Source organism: Notolabrus celidotus, chromosome 1 (genome assembly GCF_009762535.1).
Source record: "Notolabrus celidotus isolate fNotCel1 chromosome 1, fNotCel1.pri, whole genome shotgun sequence".
NCBI lineage: Eukaryota > Metazoa > Chordata > Actinopteri > Labriformes > Labridae > Notolabrus > Notolabrus celidotus.
This window is the reverse complement of record NC_048272.1, coordinates 35,035,608-35,050,559: the sequence shown is the minus strand read 5'-3', so window position 1 is coordinate 35,050,559 and position 14,952 is coordinate 35,035,608. Positions and strand designations below refer to the sequence as shown.

At 40.1% G+C, this 14,952-nt stretch overlaps 1 protein-coding gene across 1 annotated transcript in view; it reads left to right on the top strand.

Moving 5' to 3' along the window:
- lhfpl4a (LHFPL tetraspan subfamily member 4a) overlaps window positions 1-14,690 on the top strand; it is a 46,315-nt gene extending 31,625 nt beyond the window's left edge. Inside the window, exons 2-4 of the mRNA XM_034679903.1 lie at window positions 277-513; window positions 5,396-5,412; window positions 14,170-14,690. Of these exons, the coding sequence (XP_034535794.1) occupies window positions 277-513; window positions 5,396-5,412; window positions 14,170-14,223 (308 nt within the window). The 3' untranslated portion in view covers window positions 14,224-14,690. The remainder of the gene's footprint in view (window positions 1-276; window positions 514-5,395; window positions 5,413-14,169) is intronic.
- The last annotated feature ends 262 nt before the right edge of the window (window positions 14,691-14,952 follow it).

Sequence of the window (14,952 nt, the reverse complement as noted above, 5' to 3'; positions counted from 1 at the left end):
CTCCCCCTCATGTGTCATCACCCCGACTTTCAATCTTGCTTTGTTGTACGACTCGACCCTCTTCCTGTATTGATTTTCTTTCATGTGCTGCTTTTCAATGTAACGTTTGACGGATCGCTCTCTGTGGTACTACATGCGCTGCCTGACTAAATCCAATATCACACAAACCAAATGCCATTACATTGTCCTGCATCAATCTTTCTGCTTACGTCTACCACTAACTCTTTCTTCTTTTGTCCCCTCATCCCTCCATCCCTTCATCTTTCTTCCCTCCAGCCTTGTGTCTGGTGTTCGGCTGTATTATCTTCCCAAACGGCTGGGACGCTGAGATAATCCGGGACATGTGTGGAGAGGACACGGGGAGGTACACGCTGGGAAACTGCTCGGTGCGCTGGGCCTACATCCTGGCTATCGTCGGCATCCTGGACGCTCTCATCCTCTCCTTCCTGGCCTTCGTGCTCGGCAACCGGCAGAGCGACTTCCTGCAGGAGGAGCTGAGAGCAGAAAGCAAAGGTGAGACAGGGTGAATGCACGAAAGTTAAAAAAGGCAAAAAATGAAACACCCTTCTGAGGCAACACACTCAGAGTCTAGATCAACAAACTAAAGATGAATTTCCAGCATAAGTACCCGGGACTCAAAGTCCAACACACTTAAAGGGTCTTCCACCACATCGTTCCTCGGCGGTCCAAAGACAAATTAGTCTGCTGCATTGGCAGAGAGTTTACATCATGCTGCAAGTTCTCAACCAAATACAAGTTTGTCACTCTGCAAGTACCATCCCACAGTTCCTGACCTTTATAATACTCTAACTCAGAGCAGGGAACATTTTGGGGGGTTATTTTTGCCTCCATTAGACAGGACAGCTGAAGAGGGACAGGAACAGACAGCGGGGACCTTTTTGGAGAATAAAGTCCCAGTTGGATTGTGCTCCCCATGGGGCGAAAGTTTTAAAGGACGACTGCCTCCTGACATTCCATCGTCTCTGGAGGAGAAAATTATGAGATCAAGAGATTAGCCAATCAGAGCAGAACATAGAAATAATACAAAACAATCTGATTGATCATTGAGAACATTCATCTCTGAGTAATTCTTCCTGTTCCAACATGTCACCACACATCTTCCGTTGTCCCATGTTTTAAATCCTGAATCAATGAACCACAGCCATTAATCTTTATTTTTCATCAGTGTGCCGTTCCTCGAGATTCAGTGAGCAGAAGCCAAACAAGCTCATCCTCTTGTTGAAATAAGTTTTGAAATAGCTGACAAACTAAATTATTGATGTTTTTTAAAAATGTGCACACATCTTAAACTGAGGACGCGTGTTGGTTAATTGCTTTGCATGCATGATTAATCAGTTCACGCAGGGTGTGACCTGAATAAATCTACATGTTGTACCCTTGAGTTAATCATAAAAAATGATTTCCCATCAACACATCGCAGCATTTCACAGGATTTCACAGATTTCAGACATTTAGAGACTTCTCTGCTCACCGGCGATCCCTCCAGTGCTCAGACGGTGATCACAGAGAGCTCCTCAGCTGTGCTTCTGATGTATTTAGAGCCGGAGTGTCTCAGTAAATGTTGGTTGTAGGTTTTTCGTGTTGCTGTAAAACACATCATCAGACGAGTTTAGCAGCCTGAAGGAAGATAAGAATAAACTCCCCCAGTTCCTCCGAGTTTGAGGAGGGAGTTTCCATGGTTACATGTCAGATTGAGGCTCTGGTTTCCTCTCAGTGTATACGTCTATGTCTGTGTGTGTCTGTCTCTGTTTCACTGTTTGCATCTCAGTCTTTCTCAGAGTCTCCATCAGTCTTCTTTCTCCTCTCTCTCTCTCTCTCTTTCGCTCTGTTTTTGTCTCATTGAGTCTTTGGTTTTGCTTCTTTCTACTAGACTATTTGAAATAAACAAATTTCAGATTCTGGAGTTTTTATGTCTTTAGATTCAGAGTCAGGCGGCTCAAACATGCAGGCTGTGAACGCTCTCTTGACCTGTCAATCAAAGAGTTAGGCCACGCCCACACAGTCCTGAGCAATGCTCTGACCTGTAAAATAAGCTGTTTTTGAACAGAGTTCTTTCATAGTTATCGATGTTTATTTTCACTCAGATTTTTGTTGAGGCTTGATAACACATTTAATTTTGATATATTCTATGTGAAGTTTAAAAATTCCTTTTAAGTTTTTAGGGCCTTTACTTTTTTCCACATCTGTAAATCTGAACAGGTGTCTCCCACAGACATTGGCATGATACCCCATTTGCATGTGACATAGAAGTTAGACTAATGGGCACCAACTTGGCCTAATGGTTCAGTTACCCACCCATGTAGCAGGTGGCCTGGGCTCGAATCCAGACAGCGGCCTCCCACCTGTATGCCATTCCCCCACCCTCTCCCACCTTCCTACACTATCCACTGTCCTCTCCTCTATAAAATAAAGGTATAAAAGCCCAAAAATATAACTTTCAAAAAATCAAAAAATCAAAAGACTTACAGCCCGTCTAAATCCACCAGTTCCAAGATTTCCCTCCGTTTGTCTTCAGACTCAGTTACTTGGATTTAAAAGAGGGCAAGAAGCCAAGGAAACACAAATTCATGCTAAATATCTGGACCAACTTAAGCAAAGTTGATCAGATGTGACTGAGATGTCGGCAGCACAAATGAAAGATGCATCTTCAAAAATCTTTCAGCCCGATTATTAAAATGCGTCTGAACCTCAAAATGATATATTTAAATCATCTGTTTCTTTTATTACATTTCTCACATCAGGATGTTTGACCACAAGGAGTCTTAGAGACAAATTCCTAAACATGCAGCACCATCAAATGCATCAGTCTTGTCTTTTTAAGGACAACACAGACTTACCATTAAAGATGGATAATAAATTGAGTCCTTTTTGTTCTGTGTCAAACACTATATTTAAATCTTTTCAACGCCTCTGATGTGTCAGGACAAACAGTCTGAAGTTTGCACACATTACTCTTCCTGGCCCACGCAGGCTACATTTGAAAGCAGAGCTATAAATCCAGCTTATAGTGGAGGCTGTGGCATAATTTGAGAGCTTCGCTTGCTTAACGACTCATTATAAAGATTCAGTGTTTTCTGTCTCACAGAACGCCCACTGTGGGTCAGGGAACATTTCTATTGGCTGCAAAAAGTGTTATGATCAAACCCCAAATAAAAACAGACACATTAAAACAAAATAACTTCATTAATTAGTCACAAACAGTGGACTCCGAATCTGCAAACACCTATGGACATTTTATTTTCACGCATTCAGACTGATTCACCCAGAGTGGCCAAATGTTAAAAATAAACTGAGCTGCCTGGGCTCTGTGTGCTGATGAGAGACAGCGGAAGCTGTTCTGTCTTTAACTCGACCGAACACAACAAAAGCTACAGGAGAGTGAGTGTTGGTCAAGGACAGCTGAGAATAAAAGCTGAGTCAAGCATAATATATAAATAAAAAACTCCTGAGTGGGTCTTTAAAATGTTCTCTGTGTGAAAGCTTTTCATCAACTCTACTTGATTGAAACAGTATCAGAAATCCTTCACAAAAGAACAAACAGACAGAAAACTTACAGCAATAGAAACAATAAATAAAAGACTAAAACAAGAAAGAACATAGTAGTCAAGTACTTCAAAATGAAATGTAATCAATACAGTAAAAACAATAAAATATTTAAGAAACAATGCAATAAATTAAAATTGGAGAAAGTTGAATAAGATCAAATAAATAGCAGGAAAATTTTTAATTTTTTTAGTAATGATAAAAATGTAAATCAAGGCTTAAAATTAAAAGACAAGTTAAAAAGACGGATCTTTAATTTTCTTTAAATACACCCAGAGAGCTTGCCACTTTGATATCCAGACGCAGAGAGGAAAAAAGCTGTGCACAGTAAACTCAAACGATCTCATCTATAACTGTGTGAAACTTAACTCCTGCTGATGTCTTCTTTGTTTGGAAGTTATAGAATTATTACATTCATAACCACTTTTATCGCCTCAATAATCAATTAAATATAGGCAGATGTTTTTCTTGGACTTGCATGTGCAAATATAATCCCTTAAAACACAAGATAACATGTTTTACCAGGAGAGATATTTTAAATCTATCAACATACTTAAAAACACAGAACATAATCTTCTCAATAACAGACACAGTATAGCTTCATCAACAGAGTGTCTAAGATTATCAACTATAGAAAGTGCAACATAAAGAGGCAGCAGGCTGTTGTTAAAGAGCATTACTGATTAAGATGTTTTATGCCCACTGAGATTAACAATTTTTATAGAGTCACTAAACTATTAATTTTATTTACAGAGGAGAGGACAGTGATGGAAGTTATAGAATTATTACATTCATAACCACTTTTATCGCCTCAATAATCAATTCAATATAGGCAGATGTTTTTCTTGGACTTGCATGTGCAAATATAATCCCTTAAAACACAAGATAACATGTTTTACCAGGAGAGATATTGTTAACCTATCAACATACTTAAAAACACAGAACATAGTCTTCTCAATAACAGACACAGTATAGCTTCATCAACAGAGTGTCTAAGATTATCAACTATAGAAAGTGCAACATAAAGAGGCAGCAGGCTGTTGTTAAAGACCATTACTGATTAAGATGTTTTATGCTCACTGAGATGAACAATTTTTACAGAGTCACTAAACTTTTAATTTTATTTACAGAGGAGAGGACAGTGATTAGGGTAGGAAACTAGGAGAGAGTGGGGGCATGACATGTGGGAAAGGGGATCACGGGCTGGAATCGAACCATGGCCACATGCTATATGGGTGCCCAATATAACCATTAGGCTAAATCCAGGCCTGCGATTAAATTTGTTTTAAATAACTGTACCTTATGACTCTGTACCTTTTTCCTGAAGGCAAAAGCTGTACGTGATGGTTCCATGGAAGGCTGTAGTCATCAGATTTTTTATCTTAAGTGATGAACTAACTTTTCATGATAATGAGACAGCTGAGTGTGTCTACAGCCTGGGATTGTACTTCCTCATTTTACCACTTTGGAAAGCTTTGCCTTGTTTTTGACTCTCAAGTGTATGTTGTTAGAAGTGAGCACACCTTCAATAAGTGATTGAGAAAACTCTGTTCAAAGTACATTAGCTGACCTCAAAGCTGCGTAACTTGACCAGCAGGAATATTCAATACAGTGTAAAGGGTCATTCATCTCAGCACCAGCACCTGACCAGGATTCAGCATGATTAAGAATACCAGAGGGATTGTCTGAGAGCTTTAGTTTTTCAAAAACAGCACTTACATCACTGATGTATACTGTATGTGTGTCCTTGTGTCTTTGTGTTGATTTAAATGTTTAGATTCTACGAGAATACAAAATAATACATATCTTTTTCTTTATATCTTTTCCACAGATTTCACTGTGTCCAGGGTAAGTTCACACGTTGTTGTTGTTGTTGTTGCTGTTGTTTTTGTTTGTTTGTTTGTTTGTTTGTTGTTGTGCTTTGTTTGTGTTGTCTCATAGCCATGAAGGGTTTATCTTGTGAGGGGATGGATGACATGTGGGTCTAATGTAGTTCATACTTTACTGCTAACACAGACAAAATAAAACATTTCTTATTCTTTCTAATGCATCTAAACCACAGACTGTACATTCAAATGGATGCCATATAAGGTCTTTGATTTTGAGGCCAAAAGATTTAGAGCTCCACCTGCTGACTGGCTGCAGAATAGCTCATAATATCCACCTTTGTAATGTTAAAGGTGACATATCACGCTTTTTTCATCAATATATATTGGTCTAAGAGGTCCCCAAAACATGTCTTTAAAGTTTATGCTCAAAAAACACTTTGAAATCAGATTTCGGCATGCCTGAAAAGCCCTCTTCTTCAGTCCTCCTCAGAACACTCCGTTTTCCCTCTGACCACGCCCCCTCAGGAAGTGGGTGTGCCCTCAGCTCTCCGGCACGTTGATCTAATGTTTACATGTTGGCTGAATATATATGGCTGCTCAGAGATCACGTCACTTCAACCCTCTGAATCTGATCCAGAATCTGATCCTGACGGAGATGCGCCTGTAGCAGGACCTTTCTGAAGGATTGGTCACAGATTTAGTGTTTCTTGTTGTTTTATTTATCAGTATGTCGACGTGTGTCTTGGTACACAGCTACAGCTACAGCTACAGCTATGAACATGTAGCTATGTGGCTATGCTAACTAGCGCTAGCACTTTTCCATGACAAATACAAATCATCCACTAGATCTTCAAATCTGCAGACGTGGGGAGTAAAACCGACCTCTGCCAGAAAGGCAGCAGGACCTTTTTGAACGATTGGTCACAGATTCTGTGTTTCTTGTTGTTTTATTTGTCAGTATGTAGACGTGTGTCTTGGTACACAGCTACAGCTACGACATGTAGCTATGTGGCTATGCTAACTAGCGCTAGCACTTATCCATGACAAATAAAAATCATCCACTAGATGTTCAAATCTGCAGACGTGGGGAGTAAAACCGACCTTTGTGTTTATTAAGACAGCCTACAACTAGCATGCCTCCCTCCTAAGCTCCTTGTTAGCACACATTTGTGCAGGGAAAGAAAAATGGAGAAGTTGACTTGTACTTTATACAGTCTATGGGCTGAACAAGCTCCGAGCTCTGACTCCGTGACAGACCGGATATTGTTGTGACCTAACAAAAACACGGAAGTCTGAAACGGCTCGTTTCACACACATTTACAGAAAGGTGTAGAAATCAGAAAAGGGGCAGAATGGATTTTTTTCATTCTCGGGGGGTTTGTAGACATGCCAGGGAAACATATTGCAGGTAGAGAACCATTAAAAAGTCCATTTTGCATGATATGTCACCTTTAACAGAGCGGAAAAAAAAGTCATATTAACATCAAAATGTCAAATAATTTCTTTCTGTCATGATAGTTAGTTCTTATCATTCTGATTTATGTCCAAGTGTTTATATCTCTGAAAAGTTGCATTTGAATCAGTTATTTAATTTAAAAAAAGAGTGGACATGACATCATGAGAACAGCTCTGTTGACAAATGTGGACTCCTACTGTGATCTGATTAGCAGAGTAGAGGAGGATAGCGAGAGAAACGCTAACAAAAGTTAGTGGGGGCGCTGGTGGCCTAGCGGTCTAAGCGCCCCACATATAGAGGCTACAGTCCTCGTCGCAGGGGTCGCCGGTTCGATTCCCGGCCGGTCGACCATTTCCTGCATGTCTTCCCCCACTCTCTACTCCCCACATTTCCTGTCTCTCTCCACCTGTCCTATAAAATAAAATAAAATAAATATATAAAAAAAAATAAAAAAAAATAAAAAAAGTTAGTGGACTGTACTCACATGAGCTATCTTCTATCCTTTATCCGTAAGTTTATTGCATGTTTTGGTTTGAGTCACAGTTGTGACCTCAGTCCTGTGACGCTACTGGCCAGGTCGCATCTGCACATATCTTGCATTGTTGCACTGGCACAATGGAGATCTATTGGCTTCAAATCTCATATGTGCCAGATGCTGAATGATGTTGTCCATTCTATACACAGTCACTGATCAAAACTAAAATAAACTCTGCATGAACAGAAAAGCAGAAATCATCAGTTGTTCAGTTCAGTTAAACCTCAGCTCAGGTTACAGATGGATGAGTTTATTAGACAGGAGAGTTAACACTGTGCAATGACATATATGCTTACATATGTATGAATAGTTAACATGTGTCTCGACACATTAACAGCATACCTACACACAGGCCCAGCACAACATACATCTGCTGTGTGTGTGGGAGTGGTAAGGTAGTGGGGCTGTCGGTCTCTACACTTATCCTACACCTGCTGTTTAATGCATCAAGAACAGATGCAGTCTAAAGCCTGGTTTATACTTCTGCATCAAATCTACACAGTAGCTGTAGATTATCTGTCACCGTTGGATAAACAGGAAATAAAGTCAACCATTGTTCCAGGAGGCTTATGGTGCTGTATTACAATAGCCAAGGGTTCTGAATTTAAGGGTAACCCAACAGGGGACTTTCCTGCAGGACACTCAGATTTAGATTATTTTTGGGGCCTTTAGCTCCTCTCATGAGAGGATAGGACGGTGGATAAGTTAAGAAGAGAGGGGAACAAGAGCGGTTTTGTCTGATCTGATGTTATAATTCTAATATTTAGTATTTAACAGGTTCTGCTATGTGCTTCTTGAGTTTGAAGGACCAGTTCGTTTGCTGGGATTTATTGGCCTGCTGTTATTCAGGAGTTTATTTATTTTGTGTAAGAAGAAAGTTACCGTGTCACTGATCTATCACTTGTTTGCCTTTCATTCTTTTAATCTACCAAACCTTTGTTTCTCGTGTCTCCCGGTCCATCACATGGAAGTCACTCTGCATGTAACTGCCACTCTTTGTTATCTCAAACCTCACAGTAATCCATTCCTGTTCAGTGAGTTCAGCTTCCCCTCAGCTGACCTACCTGGTGTCAGGTCAGATTTCTGCACTCTTCCTCATGAAAACATAATGTTTGGTCACATTAGAGACTCTGCTAAAGTGATAAAATCCATACAGGGGACGTGGCTGAAGGCTAAAGAGCTGCTGTGCTGAGGTACAGAGGTTGTAGAGGAAAAAAGAGGAATCAGTGGAAAACAAAAGGTGGTTGCATGTTGCAGAAAACACCCTCAGGTGCAATGTTTTCCCAAAGGAGCGAGGTCTACTGCGAGCTGAGAGGAGACGTCAAGTTGAGGAAGGACTTTGGATGAGGAGTGCGTCTGCAGCGAACACCAGGCCCTGCAGCCTCTCTGTGCGTGTGTGTTAGCATCAAAGAAAGAGAGGACCGGAAAATCTGCTTAATTACAAGCCACAAACATTAATGTGGTGTTAGCAGCCGGGCGCCGCAGCACATGAAAAATAAATTGTTTGAAGCACCAGCACGAGGAAAACTATGTCCACCTGTTAAGGATTCACCAGAGGAGGGAGCGGGGCAAGCCGTACTGTGCATTGATGTTTTTTTGTCTGACATGTCTTACAGGCCACAAAATGTGAAAAAATAATGCTTATGATTATTTTTGTATGTTGTGTTTTAATGTCAAGGTCTGTTTTACTGTCTCTAGTGTCATGTGAAATGCAAAGGTTAATCTTTATTCAAAGAATATAACACACATACATAATTTGTCTATAGATATGAGATTCCCAAGTTGTATAACCAGGAGATTTACAGATCATAACCTGAGTGAAAACATCTACAGAACATGGGACAGTGTTACAGTAGTATTGAACGCAGCTCTACTGCTACCACCTCGCAGAACGATGGTGTTGCATATTTCAAGTGGCTGTTGGACTGTGTTGTTTCTCTAGTTTAAGATATTTCCTCAATGCTAATACTAATTTACTCATGCATTTGCATTCTTCTGCAAATTGTGCAGTTTTTGAAAGCTGACATAAATGATCCGAGATGAGCCAATCCCTGATCAGTTAGAAAAAAAGGAGCCTATAGATCAACTCTGATTCGATAGCTGAGATTAGGATCCACACATCCCTAATCGAGAATGTTCTCTAACCTTTACCATGTGTTTGTTATGGTGACAGTGAGGTTCAGGACCCCTTCATTTGAATTAAGAGGTCTTTTTAAAGTTGTATTTTTTGGGGCTTTTACACCTTTATTTATAGAGGAGAGGACAGTGGATAGCGTAGGAAACTGGGAGAGAGTGGGGGATGACATGCGGGGAAAGGAGCCACAGGCTGGAATTGAATTCGGGCCGCTCGCTACATTGCCGTGCAACTTAGCCATAAGCCTAAATCCATGCCCAATTTAGAAGTTATTTTATTCCACACAATTATTTTCCTACAATATCCAGGTTGTTCCTACGACTGAACCAGATCAAATCTTGACCACGGCTTTACTGAACCACCTGCTGCTAGTGTGTTTGAACTGATGTGAATCATGTTGTTTCTTGACACGTTAGCTTTGGTGACTTTCCCACAATTAAAGGTCCAGACTTATACCAAAATTATATTTCAGCCTATCTTGGTCCCATTCCATTTACCATTACTGACTCCTGTAGAGACCTTGGTATCATCTTTGACTTTCACCTCATCATGTGTTTTCCAATTAAGAAAACTGTCAACATTTTAGTCATTTTTATCAATCAGAAACCCCCAAACAGTAGCTCATGCTTTTATTTCATCCAGGATAGATTTATCCTGTCTCTCACAAAATAACCTCAACAAACTTCAGCTGATCCAGAATGCCGCAGCCAGAGTCATAACCAGGTCCAACAGGAAAGAACACATCACACCCATTTTAAAATCACTTCTCTGGCTCCCAGTCCAGAGAATTGATTCCAAAACGATGCTGTTAACTTTTAAAGCTCATAGGAGGTCAGCTCCAGAACACATAGCTGACCTCCTGACCCCCTATGAGCCACAAGTAATCCCAGATCCTTAAGTAGGTCATTATTAACTATTCCATGCTCAAACCGAAAAACCAAAGGCGTAAAACTAAAGGTGATTTCCTTAACCTGTGGATTGACCTGTCAGAGGAGATCAGGGAAGATAACACAATGTTGTCTTCTAAGTCACTTTTAAAGACTCACATTTTTAGACTTGCTTTTTATTGATTTTAGGGTTTATTACTTTGATGCTTGCCTTAATACTTCCGTTGGGTAATAATATGTTCTTAATTGGGGCCTATTACCTTTTCAATTGTTTGTAAAGTGCTTTGTAATTTGTTTTGAAAAGTGCTTTATGAATAAAGTTATTATCATTACAACAGATACAGAAGATGATATTGAAATTGTTTCCTCCCTACAGCTCCACCTCAGCTCTTCTCTCCGAATGGATGGAGTAAGATCATTGAGTTTTTTGTATTATCTTGAATGAAGTATTGATCCAGGTCTGCAGCATGACCCCCTGCATGCAGTCCTATCAGTGACAGACTGAAGGCTGTCCTCTCCTCTGTCTTGCAGAAGGATGTTGCCCTGTGAAGCCCTTCTTACCCCTCCCTATGTTGCCTTTGTGCTCGATAATCTCCTTGTACTATAAATCAGTTTGTTTTTGATTCATACTGGTAATATTGGGAATGAAATACAAGACCAGTCAGCAGCTCCCATTTGCATGTGGAGTTTTTGTCAACGGGACAGTTCATTCTTTTAAAATGTGGTGAGACGGGGTGGGTTGAAGTGGGTTGCAGACTGGGTCAGCTCTTTAAGAAACTCTGACACAAATGTCAGTGTAAGTGGGCACTCTACTAGAACATTTTCAACTCCTTACTTTGCCATCAGAAAGCCCTTTTGTTCTTGCACTATTTCCAGATGTTCCTCCACCGCAATCAATCAATCAATCAATCAATCAATCAATCTTTATTTATATCGCGCCAAATCGCAATATCTGAAGACTGTTTCCAAACAGAGCAGGTCTAGACCGTACTCTATGTTCTATTGTTAACAAAGACCCAACATCAAGACAGGATAAGATCCAGTCCCCTCTTACAGACAGGACTCAGTCTGATCTCATCTTAATCCACCATGAGCAGAGCACTTTGAAGGTTATAGTGGCAAGGACAAACTTCCTTTAACAGGCAGAAACCTCCAGCAGGACCAGACTCATGTTAGACACACATCTGCTGAGACCGAGCAATGATCAGCTGTTCAGGTCTATGACACCTTTAGAAGACTTAAGAAAGAAACGTACTCTGAGGACGCACTTCCATTCAGCTTTTCTAGTTTTCTGATTTAACTTCTTAAAATTGAAGAAAGCGTGTAAAACATCAGCGTTTTATTCAGAAAGATCCTTCAGTACTGTTGTTACTAAGTCCCACTCCTGACAGCAGGAGCTCTCTGGGTTCATGGGCTCACAGTTTACACACCTGAACCACCAGGTAACTCTGGATCTCTCTTGCTCTCCAGTTATCTCAGAAACCCCTCCCCTCATTTCTTTGGTCAAAACCCACAGACCTGAACAGCGGATCAGTGCGCTGAAGGTGGAAGAACATGTTTGTGTCATATCCTAAAATGAAAGGGCTCTCTGATTGCAAAGTAAAGTACTGAAAATGTTCTTAAGAGAGCGTAACAGGTTCACAGACTTTAGTGTTTGAGTCTCAGTTTCTTAAAATGAGTCTGATTAAGTGTTAGAGCTGACCTCGTCTGCAGCGGTTGATAGACTAGTTCTGCTTCTCCAGCTGAGCTGTGCAGAGTCCTCTCTGGAAAATACACTTACTACTTTAATGTCATTGTTAAACTAAAAAATAACTTTTCTGCCATCCATTTTAAACAAAAAGACAGGACCCAAAGCTCCCCAGATAATCCTGCATGAAAAGTCTGAGTTGTATAACAAGAGAGAAAAATGTGAGAGAAAATGTATTACAGTGTGACCTTTCAAGCTTATTGCATTAGTGAGTTTATTTATGTTTGCTTTGGTCCTTTTCATTTTCCACATCTCGGTGGCTCGCACTGACTCATATGTCAGAGTCCTCCTGCTGACGCTCTCACTTCAGTCTGCAGCCAAACGGAGTGGAGCAGCTGGAGAGAGGGAGACAGGGTGGAGATGACTGTCAAAAATCCCCTATATTATGTGTCTGCAGAGCCAGGGACTGCAGGTTCAGGACTGCAGTTCTGGGGCTGCATCTACAGGACCCATGTGTAGTTCGTGTTGGGGTTAGGGGGACAGTGACACACCAGATATGATACATTAGACACTGAAAAGCTGCTCCTTGGTGATCCAATGCACTAGGTGGTGCAATCACAAACACATGTCTGTAGCCTCTGGGTCTGCAGACACATGCTACTCAAAACCAAGGACTACAAATCATTGTGTTTCGAGATCTGAACATCAGGGTTCACAGCTGGACTGTGACTCAACATGTTTTGTTCTGACATTTTCATACAGCTCTAGGATTTTATTCCCTCTCATAAGGATCAGGGTGTGTTGTTAGCTACGTGTCCTGAATGTACTGGCCTGTTTGTCTGTGGAGAAATGCAAACCAGTTGCATAAACCATTTGGGAGGATTCTGGTTCCTCTGTCTAACTGTTCCTGATCACTATAATCAAACCCCAAGAGCTGGTTTTAAGTTGTGATTACACAGCACCCTTAGCTCTGTTTGATTGCTCTTTTTTGTTTGTCTTTTTTTCAGTTTTACGCTCAAACCTGAAGTGAATTTCAGAAGAACTGGTTCAGCTTCTAAAAGGGTCTTAAAATTTAACATATTAGACTTCAGGATGGAGAAAACATCTGACTGTAGACCTGAGCAGCTGTAAAAATACAAAGGCTTTGAGTAGTGTCCAAATATGATCAAATTCTAACCATGTCAAACGTGCAACTTAGATTTTTATAAACTAGATCAGGGGTTCCCAAACTTTTCAGCCCACAACCCCCAAAATATAGGTGCCAAAAACTAGCGACTCCCACTGTCCCTCAAAGTGTTTTAATGTGGCTTCATTCAGCTGGTCTTCAGAAAATTTGCCTACCTATATGAGCATGTGTCTGTGTTTCCTGTGCTGTTATGTATTAACCTACTGTTACTGATGCTTTTGATAATTAACTGTTCACTAACCCTAAACTTAGGAGTCATCTGGCAGAAAGAAAGGTTTTATTTCAAGTGTAGATACTATTTTTGTGGATATGTTTTACTGTGATGGGTAAAATGTTCCATTTTTAGATAACTTTTGTCATTCAACATTTTTTATTGCATTTTTCAGTACTTCTATGTGCACCACAAGTAAACAAATTATATATGTCATACAAAACCAACAAAGAGAAGAAAAAAAAATAAATAAAGAAATATAGAAAAAGTAGTAATAATTATAAAGAAATAAAAATAATAACAGTACATCCCCCCCGACCCACACTTTGGGAACCCCTGAACTAGATGTTTAGATTTAAATTGCTGCATGCCTTTTTCCTTACATTGTAAGAAAAAAACTCTTTACTTCTGCACCCTCTTTAGTGTGTTTAATGAGTGGTTAGCATCATGTGATCTAACAAGCTCTCATGACCGCCGTCGCTTGTGTAGCTCTATGAAACACACCTCAGTGTGTGTCAGTGTTCAACCTGAAGCACAGAGTCTGAATTAATCTTGATCTTTCCCTAACGTGTCACCCCCTCCTCTCTCTTGTCCCAGACACACATTTTTATTGTTCTCATCTCAGATGTTACTGAAACTCTTTCTGACTCTCTCTCTTTCTCTCTCTGTTTCTGCTCCAGATTGAAATCCGCGACACCAAGGATCCTAGATTTGCGGTTCATCGGTTCCACTGAGAACAAAACTTCCTCTCCTCCTCCTCTAGTCCCCTCCCTCGTCCCCATCCTCCTCTTACTCCTCCTCCTCCTCTAAGTTCTTCAGGTTAAACCTTGATCTGGACTTGGAAGAGGTCTTGGAGGCCTGATAGTTTGTGAAAAAAAAGGACTGAAGTGGTATCACCTTAGAAAGGAGAACTGTCTGTTGGAAGAGAAATCCAGGACCATCAGCTTTACCAAACTCTGGGATCAAAAATACAGAACACAGCGTTATTGTTCAAAATAAGTTGTTATAAAAAAAGATGATGAAGTTATTTATTATGAAAAAATGCTTGCAGTCGGAGTATATATAAATATTTTTACTGAGTGGTCAAAGTTATGTCAACCTTTCAAAGTGACATTATAAAGTGCGTATGAAAAAGCACACAAGGTGCTACTTCTGAAGAAAAAGAAACAAAAGATGCACAAAGATAAAAAAAAGATGATTTTGTACAGCCACAGCATAATTTTTATGTCTTTTTCAAATCAGTTTTCAACTTCTCTTTGTATGACAAGTTAAAAAATAAATAATTCAAGATGTTTCTAAGGAAACAGGTTGAAAAGGTTAAAAAAAGACATGTTTTAGCATCTAGTCCTCGAACATGACACTTCCCTTTCAGCTGTGGAGTAGTGAAACCTTCTTCTTTGTCATGTCAGAAAGAAAAGTGTACAATCCACTTGTCTTTAGACGTTGTGTGAAATTTGGTGAAT